General features: G+C 35.1%; 4 protein-coding genes across 5 annotated transcripts in view; 3 read left to right on the forward strand and 1 right to left on the reverse strand.

Moving 5' to 3' along the window:
• LOC135076057 (blood vessel epicardial substance-like) overlaps positions 1-1952 on the forward strand; it is a 55167-nt gene extending 53215 nt beyond the window's left edge. The window contains exon 6 of the mRNA XM_063970510.1: positions 560-1952. Within this exon, the coding sequence (XP_063826580.1) occupies positions 560-624 (65 nt within the window). The 3' untranslated portion in view covers positions 625-1952. The remainder of the gene's footprint in view (positions 1-559) is intronic.
• A 2528-nt stretch (positions 1953-4480) lies between these two features.
• LOC135076058 (dnaJ homolog subfamily C member 25 homolog) lies at positions 4481-5782 on the reverse strand. The gene has a single exon (XM_063970512.1). The coding sequence runs from the start codon at positions 5652-5654 to the stop codon at positions 4644-4646; it is 1011 nt and encodes a 336-aa protein (XP_063826582.1). The 5' UTR covers positions 5655-5782; the 3' UTR covers positions 4481-4643.
• Positions 5783-6068: 286 nt separating this feature from the next.
• Positions 6069-8774, forward strand: LOC135076055 (DALR anticodon-binding domain-containing protein 3). The gene is made up of 5 exons (XM_063970507.1): positions 6069-6798; positions 6920-7107; positions 7696-7829; positions 8161-8331; positions 8589-8774. The coding sequence occupies exons 1-5, from the start codon at positions 6143-6145 to the stop codon at positions 8757-8759; spliced, it is 1320 nt and encodes a 439-aa protein (XP_063826577.1). The 5' UTR covers positions 6069-6142; the 3' UTR covers positions 8760-8774.
• Positions 8775-9097: 323 nt separating this feature from the next.
• Positions 9098-27914, forward strand: part of LOC135076061 (max dimerization protein 4-like) — a 417394-nt gene continuing 398577 nt past the window's right edge. The window contains exons 1-3 of one of the 2 annotated variants that reach the window (XM_063970517.1): positions 9098-9307; positions 9438-9531; positions 9623-9652. In XM_063970517.1, coding sequence (XP_063826587.1) covers positions 9253-9307; positions 9438-9531; positions 9623-9652 — 179 coding nt within the window. In that variant the 5' untranslated portion in view covers positions 9098-9252. Of the gene's footprint in view, positions 9308-9422; positions 9532-9622; positions 9653-27914 lie in introns of both variants that reach the window. The other variant, XM_063970516.1, reaches the window with a different exon arrangement.

A 27914-nucleotide genomic window follows, 5' to 3' on the forward strand; every position in this document is an offset into this window, starting at 1 on the left:
TTATTAATGTGAAATTTTCAACATGTTTTTTTAGGTTATTATAGATAACTCCAACTGCGTTTTAGGTAGTTGATACCATTTCTCTTTTAAGAAAAAACTTTTCTAAAAATACTTTATCTTAACCACTGTTAGAGGTAGGTAACTGTAACCACCAATTGCTACACAAAATTTCTGCCTACTTTAGCAGTCTAAACAAGCTGCGAAATCAATTTATTGGTGTCAACTACCCAATTCGCGTTACTCTACAGGTGTTAGGTAAATGGGTATATGAGCCGACACTAGCCCATGTTAACATGCAGGCATAATATATTAAATGGTCTGGTGAAGTCAGAAATTTGATATCATCATTAATTTTTTTTAATTTTCATACAAAATAAATTTGATAAAATCCGATTTCTATGTAACTTAAAATAATTAAAATGAAGATATCAATTTTCTGACTTCACTATACCATTTATATGATCATGTTAACATAGGCTAGTGTCGGCTCATATACCCATTTACCTAACACCCTGTATACGGCCACAGAACCGTATCAGAATGTTACTTGTAACCACAGCAACAGACCCAAACGCGTGGCGCCTGGGCCGCATTGAGGAGGCCGACCACGAGACGCCGGTCTGAGGTCGCGCGTTGCACGTCGCCGTCTCGCGTCCGCGTCGCTAGCGTGCTACGTGCCGCTAGCGTTTGGTGACGTGCCGCTAGCGTTTGGTGACGTGCCGCTAACGCGTGCTGACGGAACGCTAGCGTATGGTGATGGTGACGTGCCGCTAGCGTTTGGTAACGTGCCTCTAGTATTCGGTGACGTGTAGTATTCTACGGAGCATGCGCAACGGAGTGCTCAAAATAGTGACGTGACAGTGCTCAGTCAAATTATTGACATTGGTTTGTCAGTGACTGTGGTGACATTTGTGGGTTAGCTGAAGATTCGCGCTACAAGTTAAGTCAGTGCGCCTTTGACTGACGATTGAGGCAGCCTATTGAACGCTAAATAATTTATGTATAAGTTACGCCATGGACAGTATGGATTAAATAGTCTTGGGAATTGATTTTTCAAAGAAAGTTTGTTGACAGATTTTGTTACTAAAGTTGATTGAATTTGTGTAATTGCTGGTCAATTTGTAGGTTATTTTTTGTTATGGAAATTTGATTGTGATGCCAGGTTAAATATTTTATTAAGTCTGTGATTATTTCGTTTCCAATGAAGAGAAGTTGAAAATATTTTTGGTTTTCTAGACTGGCAACTATCTATTGCTGATGTATTTGTTGATCTTCAAGTCTTTAAGATTATTCAACTATTGAAAATTATATTTATAACATTTAGTACAGTCATCTGAAGTAAACAATTGATAAAATTAATTATAAAAAAATGGTCTGACTGAAGAAATATAGGTATTTCCTGTACTAAAAAAAAGTCATGTTTGTTTTTCTTATTCTGCCACTTCTTCAGGTCAATCCATTTTTTTAAAGAAGCATTATATGATTGAATGTATAAAGTCTGATGTATAAAATACCTACTGATGTTAGCTATATTCAGAGTTTGAATCATATTGATCTGTAAAGAAGAGTGTTGCGTCGAAAAGACTAGAAACATATTTTGTGTATACTATTTATGTAGATAGATATTATATTAAATAAAAATTCAAACGATAGATCGGGTATAGCAAATAAAAAGATAATGTACAGTGTCTAAGATGGAAGGATATTATTGTAATTGGATGTTGTGTGTAAATAATTGTAGGAGATTGATTCTATATGACTGGGCTCGGTTCTGAGTTGGATACTATCTCTAAAATAACATATATATATTTGTATTATTTCTGAGGTGAATGAAAAATAATAATAAGATGAACACATTTATTTTATAGTTAATCTATTATGGCGAAAAAAATCGCGCAGTGATTTTAGTTAACATTTTTATCCATTTTCTTAGGAAGGAAGAATAATAATTAAATTACCTACTACTAACATATAAGAATCTTAGAGATAGAACAACTCGGAATTAAGCCCAATGCGTACTTAAGAACCCGTTAAGTAATACTCACCGAATTAACAAAAAGTTGAGAAAATTTTATGATACAGCGGATTCACAGACATTGAGAATGAAAATTATTGAAATAATAATAATTGAAATATTTGCTTAAGTTTTGCACTTGTCATTGCAGTGAATCTTTCGTTTCAGTGTAAAATAAGAAAACAATTCTAAAAATTCGATTTGTATATCTGTATAATATTTGAACTGGAATCTAGACTAACCGATTTCATAGCCGACTGTACCTGTTTGTGCCTAGCATGGAATCTGGAAAAAAAGTATAAAAATATTAAAATAGATACAATAGCCAACAACTTTGTGCATAATGTTAAATTTCGTTACATATTGGAGGTACGATTGGTAATAATAAATAATTCAGCATGCAATAACATTATTTAGTTTTGGGTCTGTTCTTTTTATCATGAAATGTAGATTTAACTCTAGTATGACTAGTTATAACTTTTATAAAGAACCCAAAATTTATGTTTTGTTATTGCTTGATGTTTAAAATAGAAGAATCTAAGTTTGCATCACTAAAGTTCAAAACAATATTGTTGTTACCAAATACCTACATCATGGAAAAATTCTTACCTATTTTTGAATAAATAAAAATAAATAATTTCTGTGTTAATGAAATATTTTTTCTTCCGTATTCAAAATAACATTAAAAGTGATAAAATAATACATGTAATCTAAGTAATACAAATAATAACAATTTTGTACAAAAATATAGACCATAATTCACAAATCACAATGCAAACATGATGATGACGATTTTGGTAAATGATCTATATTATTGAAAAGTAACAAATAGGTAATAATGAAAATACAAAATAAAATAATACGGGCCCCTAATAAGAATAATATTGATATAATATGGGGTTACAAAACAATGTATGCATGATTTTGTAAATACGTAAAGGGTGTTGTTTTCTAAGCGTGTTGGCTGAAAGTCGAATAAATTATCTTGACAAAGTTAATTTTCCTTCGGGCTGGAATTAATCAGTACAGAATCGATTAAAACTAAAGTTGACGAATGATTGAGGAATGTGAATTGATTATCACGCTAAAACGAAAGTGCCGACCCGTTAGCGTCTCTATTTTGATTATGACGTAAACAAAAAAATGTTTGGTACTGAATACTGTAATAATATATTATTGTAACATTCCAAAAAATATTTATTTTGCAGCTATTCCAGAGCTAGATATCAGAAATGCACTGCCAAATGCAAACTATAAATAATTTAATGTTGATTATGATTGTAAACGCTTATAAATGTATGTGTATGGAATTCGTCGTGGAGCTATCATTTGTAAATAGGATCTCAAAATATTTTTATTATGATAATAGTTCACAGCAATTGCATTTGTCTTAAGGTAGTATATTTTTGAATGTGTAAACTGTAGTTGGTAAGATACGCACAAATGTTGTAATATATTGAGCGAGAAGGTATATTCACACTCTGTTGTGGCCTAAGTACTACCTATTTGTATGCGCACGCATTGACCTGTGTTACTTATACCGCATCCCGTGACTTTTCCCCTTCCAGCTTCGAGCTACCATTAATCCCAAATTACCTATAGTCAGGGAAGCGCTGGACGCAGGCCGCTACCAATCGATCAACATGGAAAGCATTGGGGGAGGCCTATGTTCAGCAGTGGACGTCCTATGGCTGAAATGATGATGATGACCTATAGTCAATCGGTTTATAAGGGGATCGCAAGAGTGGCAGTCCGATGTTCTTGTCGCCTTTTGAATGGTCACGGGCCGTATTCAGTGAACCTCAGCATATCTTTTCGAAAATATTCATAAACAGATGCACTTGCGGAATTGCCTTTAGTCTAGTAAAAGAAAATGCATTTCCGTCCATGCCACACATTGCGAATATACCTAATCATTGATTATTTTGAAAGGAACAAAATATGGAAAGTAAGGTCAGGAGAGGAATCACAATCATTTACTTTTTGTTGTGTAATAACAGAGTAAATACAAATGAGTAGGTCATCTTCATAGAAACGCACCGAGCGCGGTTTGTATGTGAGCGCGCGCCAATACGTATGCGGCGCGCACGCTCACACTGACAAAATTCGGGGCAACTCACCGCTAAATTTTGTCAGTGTGGCGTTTCTATGAAGATGACCTACTCATTTGTATTTACTCTGGTAATAACTTATCACTTTCAGTATTATTTTAATTTTTTTGGCACCATCTGACATACAGAACTGAAGGACTAAAGCTATTTTGTAGCTACTTATAATAATAAGACAAATGTGATTGTGTGCAGAACTATTGACTTGCCTTGTGTGATGTGGTGCACCAGGAGTGTTGTTTAGAATGCCTTAACAAATGCCATTTGTGATGAATGTAAATTATGAATGTATGATTAAAATAATTGAATCATTGTAGTACATGTTGAGAAAATAGTTATAAACAATTAAAGCAACAAATTCTGTAATAAAATGTTTTTTATTTCATATCTCTCTGTATTTACATAATATTGATAGGAAATAAATATAAATTCATTGCAGCATTTTCCTTATATGAAAATAAGAAGTAAATGTGTACAGATCTTATTTTAAAATAATTTAATCACAACATTTATTAGTGTTATCATGAGTCATCAAAGGTCATTCTACCAACTCCGTGGTTTTTGATGTAACGTCTGTACTGTTTGTATTTATTGTTTTCTGCCAAGGCTTTTTTGGCCTCTTCATCTTTGATTTGTTTCCATGCAACAAAATTGTCTTTTATCCACAACTCCTCTTCCAGGAATTCTTGTTTCTCTGTTTCATCAATAGCATTGAACTGATGCTGTCCCAACTTCATATACTTCCTAATTAAGTGGAGTTTCTCCTCCTCTCCATATGGTTGTTTCATAATCGTAAACTTCCAGAGCCATCTCAAATACCAGTAGATATAGAGAGCTATGGTGTACGGAAGAATGAGTATTTGGATCCAAAGGATATCCACTATTTCGGGCTTCGCATAAGCCCCTTTGATATCCATATTTTCCTCTATAACTCTTCTTATTATTCTATCTTGGTCTTCCTTCTGCTGTGCTTTGGTTTTCTTATTTTTTCTCGATTGGTTCTCATTTATTTCAGCCTTTGCAATCTCCATCGCTTTATTCCTGTACTTTGGAACTGTCATGAAATATTTAATAGCAGTGTCGTATTTGGACCAGGCGCTGTAATACTGGATGACGGATATAATTGTGATGGTGACCGAGATTACTATTCGGACATCGACTTTAGGCGCCATCCGACGGCGATAGTACCGGTAGTAGTGAGCATAGTACTCCTGGGGATTATCCAACATGTAGTCATAGTCCGTCCTCTCTTCATCATCGCGGAGAATCTCATAAGCTGTCGCGATTTCTTTGAACTTTTCTTCAGCTACCTTTTTGGCTTCAGGATCTCGGTGCAAATCAGGATGGAACTTTTTGGCCAACTGCCTATAGGTTTTGCCAATTTCAGACTTTGTTGCTTCTCTTGTAAGCCCTAAGACTTCGTAACAGTTCTGTTTTCCACAATAAATACCTTCGAGTAGATGGTCGTGTGAAGATACGATTGTAGCTTGCCATATCACGGCAACAAGAATAAAACACTTAGGATAATACATTATAACTATAGTTTATAACATGCTTAGTAAAATAAATGCAGTAAATATTAGACTAGTACCGGACGTACCTAAATAAATAAAATTAATAAAAAATTGACCACGAATTGTTTTCACATCCAAGACTTTTTGACAAATGTCATGTCAACGTCATTTTAACAACGTCAGCTAATTTATGTTCAAAAACCATTTCTGCACAAAGCAAAATAAAATAATCTCGTAACTAATTCAGTCATCATGCATGATTAAACCCGCTATCAGTATTTATTTATTTAACACGATATTATGTAATTAATTATTATGACAATACATTCTTAATAAATTGATTATCGATTTAGCAAGGGCAAGGGCACCTCTACTGTCTGTCATTGTCAGTCACGATGATGTTTGATTATCTGTAATCTCATAATCTGTCAGTCAGTAAATGTCAAAGTTAATTGGAGCGCGTGTTTGTTTTGTGAATTTTCGGTGAAAAAATAAGGAAAAACATCATGATGATGGTCGAAAACGTTTTAGATGCATTTACCGACGACGTGTTCCAGTTCCTGACAAAAAAACCTAAGTTAGCTAGGAATTTATTAGTGAAAAAACACTCGGAGAATCTTCAGACTCAAGGCGACTTCAGTTTTCCAGACACACTAAAATCATGGCACGAATATATTGATCTCCAGGGTTTACAAGTAGACGCAGATGGAAACTTAATGAGCTGCATCGGGAAAGAAGCTACAGACCTAATTACTGAGTCGAAAAATTGGCGTTTGGAAGTCGCTAAAGTAACAAACGTCAACGGCCGAGTCCATATGTTTTTAGATCGGCTGAAATCGATTCCTGTTGGTCTAGCAGAGGCGTTGGAGTATAATAATGAATTAATAAAGCGAATTAGTGACTCTACGAACAAAGTTCGCTTGGATAGTGATAGTGACGACGATAGTTTGACTTCCTTGCGTCTGAAATATCTAACAAAATCAATAGATAACCTGTATTCAATACATGCTAAAGCAAGTGAAAGGACTGATAGTGTGAGTGTTATTGTGACATCCAAATCAACATTCAAAAGTGAAACAGGACATGCAGTGTTGTGTGGTGTTGTGTTAAATGCAAAAACAGGAGCTAAAGAAGTCAATATAAAAGCTGATGATTTCATCAGGTAATAATTCCCTTATTTATACACTAGAAACTAATAATAATGTACTGGAACTTTTGACTTGTTTAGATGATGATTTTGAATTAAAAACAATGTATTGATTCCTACTTTTTCTCTGTTCCAGGATTCGTCAAGAAGAGATGTCTCTAATAGCCCAACACAAGTACGGAGTACGAGTATCGACAGACACAAAATGGAAAGAGTTCATCGCACATCTTGGGGAGTCTGCAGTGGTGTTTGAATTGCTGCAAAGCCGACCAAACAGTGCTGTTAAAATTAACTTCGATTGTTCTGCGGCTGGATCTAGTAAAGGTAAACTAGCCCTGATATAAATGCAAAGTTTTTTGAACAAGTCAGCAAAATTTTATTGCAAAATAGCATAGCAAATAAATTAATGTCATTAGGTTTTCATTTACTTGACTTATGCACGGGCAACAATCCTTAATTTTTAAGTGACTCCTATGTAAACAAAGATGAGGAATGCGGTCCACATAGCTTATGACCGCAGTGTGTGGAGGAACACTATCTGTGGTCGCGATCCTTCCTCGGTCCCTCATTAGTGAGGGACCGAGGAAGAAGAAGAATGTAAACAAAATTCCTGTTAATTGTTACCATAGGAGCCACTTAAAAATTAGGGATTGATGGTGAAAACGGGCATTAGTTCAGTAGATCAAAACATAAATGTTGCTTATTTTTGTCTGTTCAACATCAATGATAAATCACTAATTTATTTGCTATTTTTGGCCCAAAATTAATATTTGCATGCTTCGTGTAAGCAAAACATGACTGAACATTTTTCTGTGTAACATCTGTATATACCGTGTTTTAAGCAAATAAATGTATTCTTATTCTTATTCTAATCATTTATTGAGTAGTTTTCAATTATTTTCTCTGTTTTAGGTGCTGCCTTCATACTGTACAACTGTGCGAGATTGGAAGCCATTATTAAAACATTCAATGAGAGGGTAGATGAAGGCGCATACCCTCCATTGCCAAGTTTTAAGGATATTGATTTTAACTTACTAGCACATGAGGTATGTAAACAAAACAAATTCAATTTGCAAAATCTTTTAAATTGTAACTAGAAATCAGTTTTAAATAAAAGTGCATGCATTGAAATCATATCAATGTAGCTTGCTTGATACATGTTAGTAATGTAAATTAATAAAATTCAAGTTAATAAAAGAGTTACATCAAAATCCATTCAGCAATTACAAAGTTTTAACATATTATTATTATAGTATCAAAAATGATACATGGTAAATGCTATAAAAAATCAAATTACATGAATTTTGGTTACAATAATTCACTAGAAAATACCAAAAGCCTGTGAGAGACAAAATTAATTGTCCTTTTTATTTTCAGGATGAATGGTGTCTAATATTCAATTTCATTATGGGCTTCCCATTATTACTGAACAATTGTGTGGATATAAGTGAGACCACATGTGAGTTCAAGCCACATCTCCTCTGCAATTTCCTCTGCTGCATGGTTCGAGTGTTCAGCCAGTACTACAGAAAAGTCCGGATCCTCACTGTGAGTACATGCATGATCCCTATAATAAGAGTTTAGGAATTTACATTAAAAAATTAGAAGTTGCAAGAAAGTCATGGAAAAACTTCCCAAAAAAGGTTTTAAAACCTTTTTTTTTAATTAAATTTTCCTCTTAAAGTGAGGTTATTTGAAAAGTTTGTTATCTTTTTATTAGTCCCAATTTCCTAGTGGTTTTTAAATTAGAATTTTAGTTCAGGGAATAGGAACCCTATTAGAATGCTGTTTTGTTTCTATTTCAGGAACCAAGGAAACATCTATTGCCAGTTTTGTTTGCTCGCCTTCACATGTTGAAAATACTCAATGAAACTCTAAAAACTTGTTTAGACATTTTAAACATTAAAAGTGTTTCTCAAATGTATTCACATTTTTATTTCCTTCACAGATTTTATGAATACAATAAGTTTTTGTAACTTTCAAAACTTTTGCGAGCGCGTAATGCATTTGAATAGGCGCTTATATGAATTTAGTGCTGAAATATCGGGCTTGGCGTAATTGGAAGCATTGATGTATTCCTGCTGATATTGTATGCAATATCGCGAGTGCACTCCAATGCGAGCTGCACAAATTATTCAACAAAATAAAACTTGTTCGATATCCCACGCCACAACAGAGCGCATAGAAAAAAAATGTTTTGTTTGGAAACACAAAGTTCACGTGATTGACCCAGGTATTTTATTGTGGGCATTGCGCTGCCGCGATTGGCCCGCCGAGCGCTCCCGAGCGGCGCCGACTAATCACGAAGCGGCATACACCGCCGCGCGTCCGACTCGCTAGTGTGCTTTTGACATCGGCAAACGCAGTCGTGAGCTCCGGAGCGGTTTCGGATACTTTTATTTATAGTTTTAATCGAATAAAGTCGTGTGACGTTCGTGAATACCTGTGATTACCCAGGATACCATAAATATGAGTATTGCTGACTTGATTCAAGCTGCTGAATTCCTCGAAAGGCGCGATAGAGGTGAATTGGATTTTCTTTGTTTGAATTGTCAATCGAGTGCACTTCACGCACACGTCAACATGGCTCCCGTCTATTTTTGCCGTGCCATAATCAGCTGATTTTGACGGTATGGCAGTGATCTTTGTTGCAGAAGCGGAGCACGGATACGCGTCGAGTTTGCCGGGCTGCGAAGAGTCCCGGTCGGGCGGACGGCGTCCGAAGACGAAGAAATCCCAGGGCAGCAGGTGAGTCAGTGCGGCCGGTGTTTAGTGCAGTGAAGTGCAGTGAAGTTTACGTGACAATCAGTGCGGTTACAATGTATGTTTTTTGTTCCAGGACGACTCATAACGAGTTGGAAAAGAACAGGTTAGTGTATTTTTATTTTATGTAAGAGTGCGGTGTCGGGATGCCGGCGTGATTTCGCGCGTGGCGCAGTGACCTTGCCGCTGTCTAGTCGGAGGGAAGAGTGCACGCGTGGTGCCGGGTGCGGGTGGGGCGGATGACGTTGGTAACCCATTTGGCAGGGCGCTGGTGACGTCACGCGGGCTCGCCGCGAGCGCCCGCGCTGGGCCGCGCTCCGCGAACAATGCGCTCCGTGGTCCGTACGTGACACGCTGGAACAACAAACCAGCAATTGCTAGCGCTGAATAGGAATTTAGAACCGGTAACTAAGTTGTCATTCTCGTTTCACTCCGCAATTTTAGATTGTTTTCGCCGTTCACGTACAGGCAACAAAAGATAATTGAGTTAAACTGCCACCGGTAATTTATGCTGTAGTGCGTTCTACTTGGAATCTGATGAGATGCACGGCAACATCTCGCGATAGCGCTGCCACTTGGATTCTTGTATGACACTTGTATGACCTTTAGGTGGGTGTAGCTGAGAAACCTTATCGAAACGCAAACTGTTAGGTTTATCTTAGAACACGCAAATAAATTAAACATAGACTTCAGTAGGCAAAGTGAAGGTAGATGCCTGAAGTTTCGTAGACTCCGTTTCCGAGAATTCGTGAGAAAATTTTCGCGAATCCACAAAATGTTTCTTTTCTTGTTAAACTTGCTATATTATAAAGTAGGTAAAAGTGTATAGGTACGATATTTATACAGTTTTTCAGCGCCTTTGGGTGCAATGTGCACTCTCAACGCGTTTGCGTCAGCGACTTGATGATGATAGGTATTGGGTTCGATACTTGACCTAGGCTTGAAGAAAACGTGTTTTAGAAAAAAACATTTATTTCAAATTTATTTACCTTAAATTAACTGAGACTCGGTGCACGATGTTATAATCCGTGAATCTTGCGCGTATTTCCGAGGTCATAAGCATTTAGGTGAAAGGCTCATAATGTTCCAGATTTTTAGATCCTAGTTAAAATTAACTTTGGAACTAAATAAAACGTATTTATTTTCTTCACACTTAAAATATTGACTACGAGTCAGACAGGAGGCGTTGGTGCATCCTTATTTGTTTTATTAATAAAACGAAACTTGAAAATCACAGAATTTTTATCCTTCAAACGTCTAAAACTAGGTTTTTATAGGCTTTCTAACTAAAAAGCATCCTCTACCAGACAACCTATAACCTTGACAAGCTTTGCTTAGTTTGGGACTAGAGGCGCAGTGTAAAATGTCCAAGGATATTTTATTTAATTAATAACCTCGACTTCCAAGCGCTATTCAAGTAAGTGTAAACACGGTTTGCATTCTGTTTATCTAATGCATTTTCGAGCTTGACGTATAGCAGACGCTAAATCGCCGCGATTCGGCCTTGACGGGGATTTAGCTGAACAACGTTGCACACTGCTCCCATAATATTTCCTTTCGCTGCTGTTTTCAATTTATGAACATGAAAATATTTATTTATAAATTCTATGACACACTAGTTTAACGCATGTTCATGAGAAATAATGTAGGATTCTAATAGTGAAATAATTTTTCAAATCGGTCGAGTAGTTATTCGGCCTATTCTATACAAAAAACAATGAAATCTTTCCAGTCTGCTTTTATAATATTAGTGTAGACAAGAAATATTGCTTTGTGAGCTTTGTGAATTGGAAATTTAAATTTTTTATTATTTTTTGGTCACAATCTAACTTGCTCTAAACTTTTTATACGTATAGTGCTAATCCTGAAATTAATGTCTAAAAAACCGTCATCATACTTCATCCGGATAAAATTTAACCATTATGAAACGTGTTCAAATTCAGCAGGAGCTAAAAAGTGAAAGACTTCATGTGAAAATTAGTGATACTATTCAGCTTTCGGCTCTAAAACAAGGTGAAAAAGCCGCATAGAACACTTATAGCACTCTTATAAAGTTTCAGTGATGTTTTATTTATCTCGCAATGCAAGATTATTTTGTATAGTAATGCGGCACGCACGCATAAGGGATTATTCTTTGACTTATTTGCCGTTCTTGCTTAACTCTATAATAAAACTAATGGTTATACTCATGTATTGTATGATTCTTTTCGAATAAGTTTGTCATATATAGGTACAAATTAGATTTCTTATTCGCATTTGAATTTAAAGAAATTCGTATAAGATGTGCGATTTCGTTTCTAACGATAAAATATCACCTATCTTTGACTTCTAACACTATAGGTTACGTTTCTGATCTCGTCTGATGCGAAAATGAAGATAGAATTATAGACTTTAGGTGTAACATAATAGGTGTGTCTCTGCCTTGAAGGAAACGTAATTATCGCGTGATGGCCGACTCATTATCATACTGAGTCATCTGGCGATATTTAGATCGGCTTTATGTAACTAACTCAACGCAACCGATAAAACTGGATGCACTGCGCATCTGAATTTCCATTTTATATGCATTTGCTATACAAACGATATTGGAAAAGACCATATTTATTAATTTTGCCTTCATAGCAACACAAGACACCCCACAAACTACAGATTTTCAGTCGGCCGATAGTTGAATCGGGCTGTTCTTAATCAGTATGAACGTGTATGGAAGTGCGCACATTACACGATTCTTCATACCAATTGGATGCCGACCAAATATCGGCAGACTAAAAGTCTTTAGTCTACGACCCTGTCTTACCGTTATTTTCAGTACTTATAGGTTTTTAATTTCTTTACTACGCAATTAACCTTCGCCGACCAGGTAGATTTCCAGCCTGTAATAAACTATTCATTAACGAAAATGTTGTCTGAAATTAAAGTGGCTATCTTTTCATGTTATTTCGCGTGAAATTTTGGATTTTTGTGTGCTTGTAAAATATTAATGAAGGACACCCAACAGTTAAAATAAAACCGGTATTTTCCGTAAAAAGGTCGCGAAAGGTTTAGTGTGAATGCCCTTTTCATTAATTTGTCAGTCGAGAATCTGCGTGACGCGTCTTTTATGTCAGAACTAGCTTTTGCCTACGGCTTCGCCCGCGCGAAAATTAGCTTGTCTGTCACAGATCGTTATAAATTATAGAGCACTAGCTTTCCGCCCGCGGCTTCGCCCGCGTGGAATTTTGTCTGTCACAGAAAAACTTTATCGCGCGCGTCCCTGTTTCAAAAACCGGGATAAAAACTATCCTATGTTCTTTCCCGGGACTCAAACTATCTCTATGCCAAATTTCATCAAAATCGGTTGCGAGGTTTAAGCGGGAAAGCGTAACAGACAGACAGACAGACAGAGTTACTTTCGCATTTATAATATTAGTTGGGATTATTATTCTGACGTATAAACAATAACACTGTAAAATTTCATAAAAATCCGTTCAACAGTTTTTGCGTAAAAAAGTAACAAATATTTTTATAATACACAAACTTTCGCATTTACAATAGTATATTTCTAGTTTTTCTAGGCAAGTATTTTCTATAGTTCTTACAATTTCTCCGAACTGAAACGAAAGTTTTGGTATAAATTACGAGCTGTAAATGATTGCGTGATCATTTTTACACGTGTTCTGCAACTGATTACTGATTATGCATTAACTGATGATAATGATAGCTTCTTCTATGCCCCAGTTCCGAAATAATTTCTAGACTTTGAAATATTGCAGATTATACGAAATAAAATTTCCAATTAGAAAGAAACATTTTATTACAAACTGACATCAATCCATAATACATTTGATTGATTGAGCAATAAAATATCATTAGTAACAATTTATATTAATTTGGTATTAATTTTGTAAATCTATTTAACAAGCTTTAGCACTGAATGAACATGTCTCTCAATCACATTTTTTTAAACAACATAATTTCAGGTTCAATTTTACTAATATTTTTTCTTTAACAAATGAATTCTTCTGTGATTTAATCTAATTTCAAATCAAGTGTATTATTCTTCTCCGATATTAAACCATAATTTGAATTTATCTCTTTGTATGGAATGGAATATGACGAAGTCTATAAACACCATAATTTTTAATAGATAAAAAAAAATTCGAGACTTCAATAGCCTATGGGGCGTGCCGAAACTTATTTTGTGTAAATCAATACACTCTATTTTCCATAACGAATGCTTCTGTGATTTAATCTAATTTCAAATCAAGTGTATTATTCTTCTCCGATATTAAACCATAATTTGAATTTATCTCTTTGTATGGAATGGAATATGACGAAGTCTATAAACACCATAATTTTTAATAGATAAAAAAAAATTCGAGACTTCAATAGCCTATGGGGCGTGCCGAAACTTATTTTGTGTAAATCAATACACTCTATTTTCCATAACTCAAAGGGGATAGACGGAATGATTGATGTAAAAACCTAGTTCTTTTTCAAGATCACGAGACTATTGCCATCTCTCGTTCCCACCGCTGCAACTCCTGTATAGCCAGGATCTTTTTTTTTCAAATCCTAAACAGTAATTAAAATTATATCGGATTTTATTGCTCTAAATGTGAATGACTTTCATCACCCTGCGAATTCGTTCAGGCACACACGGGCGCTTATCACGGCACATTCTAATTACAGACGGTTATTAACGTTTAGGAAACTCGTGCGCACGATAAAGGCGCACTCACATTGGGCAAGTATTGCACTGTGCGGTTGATGTGTCATCCACGTAATCACGCCATGTTTTGGTCTACATGTGATTGTTGCTAAGACTGTAATCGTTGTGATTTTTCGCTATTGCGTAGACAAAGTGACGTTCGTTTACGGTTATAGATTCGACTTCGCGATCGTTTAGCTTTGTTATAAATTAAGTTTTATTTTACCCGACTCCGCCAGAAGGAGGGTTATGTTTTTTACAGTATCTTGTATTGAAATGATGGATTTTTCTGTCAAGAGATATAGGTACAAATAGCACCCAAAACAACTAAGTTAAATGTCAGTTTTTAGCTTGATGATAAGTGTAACAATAGGGAGGTAAAAGTAACTGTTGTAGATACGTAGATTAAGGAAAGTTTAAATTACATGAGCTCTAAACCCTGGTCGGATCATGAAGGTCGGTCTTCTGCCCTTCAAAACATAGGACGTTCTCGTAACACCTACACGCAGATAACTGTATACTGTGATAAACAACATTATTTCTCCGTTACATAACCTACTTGAAGTTTAAAAATAGTGTATTCAGACGAAATAAACCTATCTGAGCCCTCTCGAGAAAAGCGTTGTATTTGCGAATATTTTTTAGAATCAAATTACGAGACTGGTAAACATCTTAATTCTATGCTAAAAACGAAATAGAAATAAGATACGAAATTTTCCTAACTCGATTATTCAGCTTCGATTCTAAGTATTGCTTTACGGCCTCACTAACGTATAAGTTACGAGTAGCTTTAAGTGAATGCTGAATTCTCAAAGCCCCGAAGCGTAAGGGTAGGTTTTAGGGATCCGTCACACGCGGAATTTATATTACATAAAGATTTTCTTAGACCTTACAAAGTGATTGATGTACAGTTAAGTAAACGGCCCGTTTGATGGAAGATTTCGGGCCTTTATCTGAAAAGTGTTGATCTCGATTCTCGCCCTCATGTACGGACTAATTGGGAAAATCTCTGGACAAGTGCTTCTTGACGATGTTATTTTGCACAAGTATTTTAAGTTTATACTGTGATGTTGAACTGGGTCGAATTTTACACGAGAAATGTTTAATATTGTTTTTGCTGCAGTTTTAAAGTATCCCTTTGACCGCTTTAGGCTTTTCATGGGTAAAAACTTTGAAAGAATTTTCGTAATATCGTCAGTTGCAGGTTCACTTGGGGTAACTGACAAAATACGGTTTTTGAGTTAAATATACAGTTTTTCTTAGTTTTTTCTGCTCTTTCGAATGGTATACGTAAAAAAAATCTAGCTTTAAAAAAATTACAATTACACGGACATTTTCAGGTGTGAACTTTTCAGATTTCCTTCAAAATTTTGGTGTAACTGACATTGTAATAATTTTACCAGGTTGAATTGGTGTATCTGTAATAATGTAAAAATTTTGCTACAAAACTTTGCAATTACACTGATTTGCTAAGGTTTATAACATGAAATAAAATAGGAATTTAGAAAGTTTTAAGGCATATTACATTATTATTATACCAGCAGTATCAGTTAAACAAGTTAAAGTTAGCTCAACAAAAAAAAAATTGAAATTGAGCAACTATACAGCCAACTAGGCGTCACTGCGCGTTGCTAACATTAACCTGTTGTTACTCTGTTACTTTTACTGTTGTAGTACTCATGACCTTAATTCAACATTGCTTTAAAGAGGTGGGAAATTAAATCCATTTTGTTTTCAGTTTAAGTTGCCCTGTAGAGCTAAATACGGTATTGGTAAGTCAAAGCTTCAAAAAATATTGAAATTACTTAGTTTCACAGTAACACTGTAGTTATTTCAATATTTATGTCTTAAAAAAATTAAATACACATATATTCTTGATTCCCATGGCTTTTTTAACATTTTTTAATGAATAAAATAAAAGTTACTTCTAATAAAATAAAATAAAAAACAAAGAAAACGACAAAATGTTATTTTTTTCATGAATTCTCTTATTTTTTAATACTTTTACTTAAATTATACAGCAACTAAGTAAACAAAACCCAGCAAAAACATCAAATTATTTTAATATGGGCAGTACTTACACCAATTTGACCTATGTTTTTTCCAAAAGTATGGTGTAAAATTAGTGTAACTGTCAAAAGTACAAAAATACATTGGTGTAACTGCAATTTATTTCCTTAACTAAGACATATTAGATAATTCTTTTTATTTAATCTAAAACCGCGTAGAATTCTAAGCATTTCTGTAAAAACAGATCCAAAAAAGGTTAAATAGGAAAAAAGTTATGTCCGATTTAAGACGAAAAAAAACTTTAAACGGCTCTACTGAAAAACTGTATTTTGTCAGTTACCCCAAGTGAACCTGCAACTGACGATATGGTAGTTTTTCATACTATGTTTTTCATAAATAGTACTTTGTTGTAATAATATTATACTGTGAGTCTTTATTAGGTAAACTTCAGCAAGATCATTTAGCATATCGTGTCAATATTGTTAGAAAATCGTAATTTCGAGTATCATTGTGAATTTCCTGTATGACCTTTAGAGCATTTGAGCTCTTTATAAATGATAAAACGTTTATTATTAACTGTTGAACCATTGTCGCTGCAATGGGAAGGAAATAAAACAATATCTACATTGAATTCATATTTTTATTTACTATTAATTGTAAAAAGTGATTATTTAGTTGATAAATTAATATTCGTCTAATTTTAACTACAAATTCCACAGTTGAAACGAGGCTAGCACTCTTAACTTTTATATTTTTCCCAGTTTACATAAAATATTGTGTTTAAAATTTTAAATACTCCATCGTTTACCATCTATCATCTATTTATAAAATGGGAATGGGCCAGGCAAAGAAGAAGAAGTTTACCATCTATGGTGCGATTGCAGATCTAAGTTTTTTTATATGCGCCTGCATTGTATGTCTGACGTAGCATGCGCGCGCGTCTCGTAAATTTTCCTCTAGACCAATCTGGAACTAGCTAGATGAACCCGTCGTCTGGTTATATCCATGATGAACTAACTATTCAGTAATAATAATAATAATAAGCCCCGCAGGGCAGCTTTGTGGCGAGCTGTTGGTGAGTAGCGACACCACGGGGCCAGTTGTTAATCCGAGTGCTCCCGAGAGTCGGTCAAGACCCTCGTCTTCGGCTTGCCGAAGTGGAATCCGAGAGGGTCTGCAGGACTTTCACCTCTGGCTTGCCTTAACCGGCCGGCCAGAGTGGAGTCGCTAGAGCTATATGCTCCAGGGGTGGAAGTGTTAAAGGGCATAACGCCGCGAGTAACTTCGGAGAAAGCGCAGCACACCTCTCTACACCCCTGAGCTGGCAGACGCCAATGTTGCCCCTCAGTCCGGTCTATACGACCCATGACGCCAGGGGGGGCCCATTTAGTCGCTGGCTAGTCACCGCCTGCCATTTTTTCAGTCCGAGACTATGAACCAGGCAGGTGTCCCGTAGTCTCCATCCATAGCCCAGTAACCAGTCCATCCATCCTTCATCCATAACCCTAGTCCATTCTCCAATAACTGCAATAGCTCCTGTGCACAGGCTGGGGATGGTCTCTGGCTACATCCCATGATATAGTCAGAGACTAGATCCAGCATGTGCACCACTTTCACTTTTGTCGATTATTTTGCGCTTAAAACGGCCTCTACGTGTTGGATCTGTATCCCCACGCAAGCCTTATAAAGGACCGGGCCACTTTTGACCCGTGAGCTCCAAAGCGTACAATAATAATAATAATAAATAATAATAAATCATTTATTTGCCAGAATACGGTTACAAATGGTTTTAAAAAGAGAAGTTTCCAACATATTCTATCGTACATACGATGTGCAAATATTACAAAAAATACGGTTATGTTTTTAATATTAAAAAGTAGTATCATTATTAATTGAATGTCATGCAAATGTCAGAAAATGATTATGAATTATTGAAATAGCACAAACATATTATTACATTAGATTCATACAATGTCAATGATACACAATGTCATATTTTAAGAAATTTTTAGATGTCAAGTACAAAATGTCAAAAAGATTTTTCTGTCAGGAATTCATTGACTGTGTAATACATCTTTTGTTTTAAGAATTCTAATAAATTATTTCTAAATTTAGTAAATGTCAATGTTTTAATATCTTCGGGTAATTTATTAAATATTTTTATTGCCATACAATACACATTCCTTGAGTAGAGGGTCAATCTTTGTGGAGGAATTCTCAAATTTTCAGTTTTCCTGCCTCTGTACCTATCAAAGTCTTTGTTTTTATCGAAGAGATGAATGTATCTTTTAACAAAAATCGAAATTTCCAATATATATAGGCAGGGAAGTGGCAAAATGTTTAGAGCCTTGAATAGAGGTTTACAACTATCCAAATAATGTACCCCACAGATTGATCGAATACATTTCTTTTGCACTTTAAAAGCTCTTGGCATATCCACAGAGTTTCCCCATAATATGAGACCATATCGTAGCACAGATCCCACATATCCATGATAAGCCATGACTGCTGCATCTTTAGATGCTACTTGTCTAACTCTGCGGAGGGCGTAAACAAATCTGTCAATTTTGCTAACTATATAGTCAATATGGTCTTTCCAATTACAAAATTGATCTATTTTTAATCCTAAAAACTTTGTCGAATTTATATGTTCTATTTTACGATTGTCACAATATATGTCAAGTAGTTTTATGTCATTGTTGAATTTTGCTTCAAATTTAATATATTTGGTTTTATTAACATTAAGATTCAAATTATTACATTCAAGCCATTTTATTATTTTACATAATTCAGTACTTGCAATACGATCTAACTCTTCTTTATTTTTACATTTAACGGTAAGAGTGGTATCGTCGGCAAAAAGTAAACATCGTTGGTTAGTGACATTTGGCAAGTCATTAATGTACAAAAGAAATAACAACGGTCCTAATACGCTACCCTGGGGAACACCGCATCTATTATAGCAGTATGAAGATGAGTATGTTTTCTTAACATTCTCAGATATTCTTGTGATTTCTACGCACTGTTGACGGTCCGTTAGATAGCTTTCTATCCAGGATAGAGCGTTTCCCCTTATACCATATCTATCCAGTTTGTTAAGTAGCAGCTTATGAGAGACAAAATCAAAAGCTTTGCTCATGTCTAAAAATATGGCTAATGTGTGCATTGCGTCATTTAGATTTTGTGTTACTTCCCTTATCAAATGAAAACAAGCAAGCGTCGTTGAGCTATTCTTACGGAACCCAAACTGTTCATCCTTTAATAGCTTTTCAGATGAAATGAATGTTGTTATCTTATTATGCATAACCTTTTCAAATATTTTAGACAATATAGGTATCAAGGTAATGGGTCGGTAATTACCTAGCTCATCATCAGCACCATTCTTGTAAAGGGGTTTCACAATGGATCGTTTTAGTTCTACCGGAAACCGACCCTGTTCGAGAGAAAGATTTACTAAATAGGCTAAGGGGATCGATACAAATTCAGCACATTTTTTTATGATTTCTGTGTTGATGTTGTCGTAACCTGCAGAATTAGTGTTTCTTAGACCTTTTATTATCTTAAATATATCATTTTCATTAACAGGAGTTAAAAATATGGTATTAGGGTGAAATGGTATATTGTTTAATGCTTGTTTGAGTTGCGTTTCCCTGTCATTTTTATTATTTTTCGTCAATTCTATATAATATTTATTAAATTCGTCACATATATCTTTAGGATTGTCAATTAATTTATTATTGTCAAGTTTTATATTTTGAATGTCTTTTCTAAAGTCTGTATTTTGTGTGTATTTTTTTAGGACATCCCATGATGTTTTGCAAACGTTTTTTGAATTAGCAATATAATGTGTATTTGTATTTTTTTGTGCTTGATGTATATGTCATAGTCAAAGGTCGATATGCAGTCTCTTCGCGGAATGACTGGTCTATCCTAGGTTTGACCAAGGCCTTCAGGCAAACCCCGAAGTGAATTCTTATTTCGGCCTTTGACTAAGTCAAACCTAGAAGTGCCTAAATTGTTCAGTCAAACGTCGAAACTAAAATAATCTGTTTCGGGCTTTGCCTAGTCAATCCTAGAAACGACTGGCAGACTCGGTCAAAAGTAGACGGCAAATAGAAAACCGGCCAAGTGCGAGTCGGATTCGCTCACGAAGGGTTCCGTGAGACTTTGTTGTTGTACCTTAAATTAAAGGATAAGAGTTAAAACGCGACCCTTAGCGACAACCTTTAGCGAAGTCATAGTAGACTTCGCTAAAGGTTGTCTGTCACCAAGCTCGTATCTCATGAATCATTCTCAAAATATTTAGTTTTTTTTCACCTTAAAAATAAATAGTTTTAGTTATTATCTTGCTGTGTACCTACTTGCATTGAATAAATATTTTTATTTATTTCTTTCTTTCTAAATATTTAAGAGGGGCTCCCATACAGCAAACGTGACTTGTTGCAGTTTTCTACTCGATATTAAAACGTAAATAGGTGAACCCTTGAAATATTCACATAATATTTAGTTGCATATCTATTTTAAAAATAAATCATAAAATTAAAATAAAATAAATATGTATTTATGGGGGGCTCCCATACAAGGTAACAGAACCCTAAAAATTAGTAATTTCAAGATCTATCTAGAAACACTGACAAACAACCTCAGTAAATAAGTTTAGTTACTCGTATTGTATCGTACCTTCACCTAAAGAGACAGCTGCGCGTGCGCGTGAAAACCGACCGTAACGCCTATGCAATAAGTTCAAGATCAGAATGAAGTATAGTTTAGTTTAAAATCTTAATTGAGGTTTGACTAGTCAAACCCCGATTTCATTAAATTGAGTTTCGACCTTTGCCTGACCAAATTAGTTACTCCTAGGTTTGACTAACATTATTTAGTCAAAGGCCGAAATGTTTGGGCTTTGACTAAGACTTCTAGTCAGACCTGAGGATTGACTAGTCAAACCTAGGAGTGCCGGAACTTCGAGGTTTGACTATAACATATACATTTTTTTAGTATTCTAGTGTAGTTTAAGTATCTTTTTTTTGTTATATTTTTATTTCCTTTGGATAATCGATATTTGAGGTATAGCTGTCTTTTATGAATACAGCAACGCTTCAAACCTTTAGTAAGCCAATTATTTTTCAAAGGTTTATTTTTTACCTTTACTTTTATGATTGGAAAGCATAGATTAAAAAATAGGATGATGATATCATGGAAGTACTTAAATGCTTTGTTAATATCACTTTCCTGAATAACTTCCATAAATGATAGTGCAGATATACAGTCGATAAATTTTTTTACGTTCTCCTTGCACATATCACGCCTATATTCAAACCAAAACTTTATCTTTTTTTTATATTTAGGGTCTGTGTCAAGTTCAAAGGTTATACTTTGCCCCGTTTCATGATCCGACAAACATAAACAATGTATTTTTGAGGTCACGTTAACATTTAAATTACTTGTGATCAGGTCTAAGCAAGCGTTTTTACGGGTAGGAGAATTAATATGATTATTTATATTATAATTACTCAACAGACTTTTTAAATCTTTGCTGTGTTTATTATTTTGCAACATATCTACATTCCAATCTCCGCAAAGTATTATTTTCTTATTGCGTTTTTTTGATAACATGCTAAGAAGAGCCTGAAGCTGTTGGAAAAAGATATCTAATTTAGAATTTGGAGTTCTGTATATGCAGACAATTATAAGATTATATTGTATAATCTCTACTGCACAACATTCAAATGTGTATGGTAATGCCTGAGTTATGTCTAAGGTCTTGTACTCTAAATTATTTTTTACTAAAATACAAGTGCCACCACGTCGTTCCCCTCTGCAAAAAGAAGCGACCATTTTAAAGTTACTAATGTTGAGATTTTTCTCAGAGCCTTTTTTGATAAATGTCTCTGAAAGGCAAATAAAATCAACACCATTCAGTTCATTGTTTAGTTCATCCAATGTTACCATAAATAGGTCTTGTTTGCTAAGGATGCTGGCTATATTTTGGTGAAATAGTGTTAGTTTTGTCACCGGAACGAAAAAACTCAATGTCATTATTTTGGTTATTCTTTTTCACTATTTTAGGAAAATAATTTGTTATCAATGTTTGTGTCTTATTAATATTATCTCTCATAGTCATATCATTAGGAATATTTAATTTTGTGTGTGTAATGTTATTTTGGTATAGTCGATTTTTTACTTTCTGCGGTGCGAGATACTCATGTTTATAATGTAAATAGTCTATTTCAATATTTAATTTGAAGCATAATTCCTGTAAATACATCTTATTATTTTTAGTATCTATAAATTTACATTTTTCATAATTCCTTACTAATAATTTAATATTATAGTTCAATAAGCCTATGTTAAGATGTGTACTATTTAATACATTTACTATAAACACATTAAAGTTTCTTAGTTTATACAACGCTGCCCCTAATTCCGAGAGAAGGATGTAGGGATTTTTATCGTTTGAACCTATTGCTAAGATCACAACATCGTCTTTTCTAAGAGTTTCTTGAATGCTGTCACATGAATTCAGAACCTGGGTCGACGTTGCTCCTGTCTTCATCATGGTAGTGATTGTGTAAGGATCGTTTACTACATGATTGCGACTGCTATGAAGTTTTCTTGAAAGGCCCTTGATTTGCTCGTCGCCGAGAATGAAGATCTGAGATTTTGCAATAATGTCTTCATCCGCATTACTGTTAGCGTTTCTAAACGATGAGTTATTCTTATCATTGGAAGATAATTGGGAGTTCTCAGCTGTATGCGATGATATGTTATGGCTAACGGGTATATTTGTCGATGTACTATTATATATAACAGACTTGTCCATATGTATAGGTGATGTCCTTGATATGTTTTTATTTATATGCATAATTTTATGTCGTACTGGAGTCATTGTCAAATTTTTACGTTTAAAGTCGCTGCTGATAGTTTTGAGTAATATTATTTGTTGTTCCTGTTTTGTAATAGTCTTTTTTAATTCGCTATTTTCTAAGTTTAGGTTATCAATTTCATCATGCGCTCTCTCCAATGTGTACCTCAATGTAGCTATTTCTTTCATGTATTCGTCACTGTTTGAAGTGTTTGAAGTGTCAATAAGTTGAGATTCGTTCTGTATGCTTAACATTGTCGTGTCCATAATCGTCGAGTTTAAAAGATCCTGTGTTACTCGAGATAAATCGAAGTCCGATCTCGATCTGGGCATTTTGTTGCGAATTGTTATATTCTCCATTTTTCAATAAATGAGAAAATAAAGCAAACAAAAAAAAAAAACAAAAATAAAAAATAATAAAAATAAAACAAACAAAAAGTAAAAAGGAAAAACAAATTTTATTGATGTCAGTGGGATCGGAACTTGGTGCTCTCCGATTTGTTCAACTCGCCCAGTCTGCTTAAGTTTCCAACGCGCCAATCCGTCTTGATGAAGACTGATGTAAATAAGCACCGTATGCGATGTATTGTAGCAGTTGATTGTTTACTGGGTTCGGGTAGTGCTTTTTACAAGTTTTATAATTACACCTTCACACAAAATAGTTAGTCATTTTATGTTTGAAATAAGCTTGTTTATAGTTTATTTTGGTAAACAACACTGCACTGTTCGAAGAATGTTTTTTAACTATGTTTTTTTCACCATTTAGTTCTTAGGCAAGTCACTAATTTACTTTTAGTTCACATAATTCAGATAGCAACAGGTTTCATTTCTGTCCTAGATAATATTCTAGATTCTAGAAAACCCATTAACTACAATTTACATGGGCCCAAGGAGCACTTACAATGAAGTTTGTGCGTTTATGTTGTTTGTCCATGACCTGAGTCGTATAAATGAGACTTTGATTGAGTTCTACCCTAGTGTTAGACTTTATGAACCACTAATTTGGGTCTGAAATGACTCAATAGGGACAACGGTTTGACTCAAATAACGTTTTGAGGTAGGAAATTGCAGTCTTTTAAATATAACCCTATATAAAAAGAATCATGAAATCAGAAAACTTCAATATATTGAAATAATTTGTTTTTGATAATAATACGTAACTAAACTTGCTAATCCGATACCACTGAAGTAAATTAAACGAAACACAAATACCTAATACACAAACCCGAGCTTGTTCGGTAGTTGTTCAATATTTAAGTTATTAATGCTGGAGTGAATTATGTTTTGGATTCGGCGTGTGTACTATTTAATAGTAATTGCTATTTATTTTGATCTTATGTATTCAATTAATAATTTCAAGTAATTTGTTTTCGATGTAATCGTTATGAATTAAATCAATTAGAGCTATTCATCAGTGAAATTAATTTTCGAATTATCTAGCAGCATTCATAATTTGTTTACGTCTAACACATTTTGGCATAAGCCTTTTAAAGGTGCCTAGAAGTCTGGATAATTATGTTAAATAATATTTGAGCACAGAGCATGTATAATGAGAATTATGTAGCTTTTAATTAGTCTAAGAATGTTCAGAATTGTTTCAGTAGTTCAGGAGATTAAAGCCCTCAAACTTATTTACATAATGGCCCTCTTACTTAACAAATTAAAACAACGCTTTACGAAGTTTCAGCTGAAAGAATAATACTCGTAGATGTGACATCTCGTATGAAAATTGTTTAACTTTTTAGGAAAATTAAAAACTAAAATACTGTAAACATATTTTATTATTTTACTGATTTTTTACTTAAATTACTACTAACTTACAAATTCTAATAATAAATGACAGTTTTTTCAGTTCAAAACTGTTTCAGTTTTTATGAGTAATCGCATTAATATTTCCCGTACATTTTATAGAGCAAGTTTTATCTGGATGTAATTCAGAATCGCATACCTATTGTGATATTGCTTTTTATACATAAATGCGATAATATGATGGATTAGATCCCCCTACACAGATACCCTTGTTTCGTTCTAAGAGAATATGGAAAACTGATACTATTTTTAACTTTATCATTTTACTAGCTAGTTCTGCGACTTTGCTTAAAATTATACGAGTATTTCTTCTTTAACCCTTATCTTGGCATGACCAAAAATTCACTACGATTTTAAATTTTTTGATATTTATGAGTTAAGTATGATCCTAATAGGCCAATAAAAATGTTTAAAAAAATATATTGTTTTCAGTTTTTCAGAAACCAGGTGTATCATATATGATACACTGCCAAGATTAGGGTATAGAAAATTAAAAAGCTAAAATATTCAAAAAATTATTTTGAACGAACAAAAACATACATAAATAATTTAAAAAGGTATTTTTTTAAACTTCCTTATCAAAACAGAAACTCAGAGTGAAAAGAATATGCCAAATCCAATTATAGCAAATAATAATAACTCAGAATCTTGCTTTTTATACCTACTAATAATGATAAAAGTTGTAAAATCGAATAACTTTTTACCACACATAAAAGTTGATTATATTTTGTGCATTTTATATTTAATCTGCCTATTTTTCTAGTTTTATATTTTCCACAAGAAGAGAAAATAGGCCAACATACTTGACGGCATCAGAAGGTAGGGTGGATGGAGTTTATAGATTTTTATGAACTAATTGCACTCCACAAGCTTGTCCACTCTAATTAGGTACTGTATTTCCTACTAATGTAACACTAATATCTTTTAAAAATACGCATTTTTTCTTAAATTATGATTTAAAAATACATCACGAAGCACTTGGCAATGTAACATATATGATACACAGGCACATGGACGGTTATCAAATCGGCAAGTAGCAATACACACCATCCAAACCAAACGAAAAACTCAGAGTAATCCTTCTTCTGTAAATTACATACAGAAAATAACACAAATATTTTGTGATATCGCCAATAAACAAATAAACTTACCACGCCTTTGAACCCAACATGCTTAGGTTATCCAATTTTGACAATAACTGACAGCCAAATGTATTTTTGTGTGAATAGTTTTTTTTATCTCATTCTATGATATATCAGGAACGTGTTATGTATAAAATAAATTATTTCTAATGCTTTCGCTGCCCTCAGGATTTTTTAAATTATGATGTATCACCCGTGTTACGATGCCAAGAAAAGGGTTAATTTCTTTTTGTCAGCCATCTTCACAATATTATACTAATAAATATGAATTTTAATATCCTGTGGTTGCTAAATAATATTTTTTGGAGATTTTCCGAAATTCAGGTAGATGTTTCTATAAAATCCTATGTAATCATTCGTCGTTTCAGCCGAAAGACGTCCACTGCTGGACAAAGGCCTCCCCCAAGGATTTCCACAAAGACCGGTCCTGCGCCGCTTGCATCCAGGTACTTCCCGCGACCTTCACCAGATCGTCGGTCCACCTAGTGGGAGGCCTGCCCACGCTACGTCTTCCAGCTCGTGGTCGCCACTCAAGAACTTTTCTGCCCCAGCGGCCATCAGCTCTTCGAGCTATGTGCCCCGCCCACTGCCACTTGATTTTAGCGATTCTGCGGGCTATGTCAGTCACTCTGGTTCTCCTACGGATCTCCTCATTTCTGATTCGATCACGCAGGGAAACTCCGAGCATAGCACGCTCCATCGCTCTTTGGGTGACCTTGAGCCTTCTTATGAGGCCCATAGTAAGCGACCACGTCTCAGAGCCATACACCATCACTGGCAACACACACTGGTCAAATACTTTTGACTTGAGACACTGCGGTATTTCGGACGTGAGAATTTCGCGAAGCTTCCCGAACGCTGCCCAGCCGAGTTGGATTCGACGATTAACCTCTTTCTCGAAGTTGGACCTACCTAACTGGACTGTTTGTCCCAGGTATACATAATTGTCAACAACTTCGAGTGTAGTGTCTCCAACCTTCAGAGGAGTGGGTACAACACGGGCATTTGACATAATTTTTGTCTTGTCCATGTTCATTTTAAGACCCACTTGTTGAGAGGCTCTACTGAGGCCATCGAGCATTGTGTTTAGGTCCTCCACGGTCTCAGCCATGACTACGATATCGTCCGCGAAACGAAGGTGGGTGATATACTCGCCGTTGATATTTATGCCGAATCCACTCCAGTCCAGAAGCTTGAAAACATCTTCCAGGGCGGTGGTGAACAGTTTCGGAGATATGACATCTCCCTGTCTCACCCCTCGCTGCAACTGAATAGGTTTCGAGTTCTGATCCTGGAGGCGGACCGACATTGTGGCGTTTTCGTACAAGCCCTTCAGCGCTTCGATGTATCTATAGTCAATTTGGCACCGTTGGAGAGACTGTAGCACTGCCCAGGTCTCGATCGAGTCGAAGGCTTTTTCATAGTCCACAAACGCCAGACAAAGTGGCTGATTATACTCCTCGGTCTTCTGTATAATCTGCCGTAGCGTATGTATGTGGTCTATTGTACTAAAGCCTTTTCGGAAACCGGCTTGTTCGGGAGGCTGGAAGTCGTCGAGCCTGCGAGCGAGACGATTCGTAATGACTCTCGAAAACAGCTTGTAGACATGGCTCAGAAGTGAGATGGGTCTATAATTTTTCAACAAGGTTTTGTCGCCTTTTTTGAAAAAAAGTATCACCACACTTCTGTGCCATGCCGTAGGCGTTTTTCCCTCAAGTATGACGGAATCGAACAGCCTCTGAAGAGCCTTTAGTACCGGCGTTCCGCCTGCTTTCAGAAGCTCAGCCGTGATTCCATCATCACCCGGTGCCTTGTTGTTTTTCAGCTGTTTGAGAGCCATTCTAATCTCGTA

This window comes from Ostrinia nubilalis, chromosome 11 (genome assembly GCF_963855985.1).
Source record: "Ostrinia nubilalis chromosome 11, ilOstNubi1.1, whole genome shotgun sequence".
NCBI lineage: Eukaryota > Metazoa > Arthropoda > Insecta > Lepidoptera > Crambidae > Ostrinia > Ostrinia nubilalis.

Bases quoted from the DNA above. Each gene is read 5' to 3' on its own strand.
- LOC135076055 (XM_063970507.1), top strand. From the start codon at position 6,143: ATGATGATGGTCGAAAACGTTTTAGATGCATTTACCGACGACGTGTTC. The intron at 7,108-7,695 runs GTAAACTAGCCC...TCTCTGTTTTAG, and splicing joins TGCGGCTGGATCTAGTAAAG to GTGCTGCCTTCATACTGTAC. The intron at 7,830-8,160 runs GTATGTAAACAA...TTTTATTTTCAG, and splicing joins TTAACTTACTAGCACATGAG to GATGAATGGTGTCTAATATT.
- LOC135076058 (XM_063970512.1), bottom strand. From the start codon at position 5,654: ATGTATTATCCTAAGTGTTTTATTCTTGTTGCCGTGATATGGCAAGCT.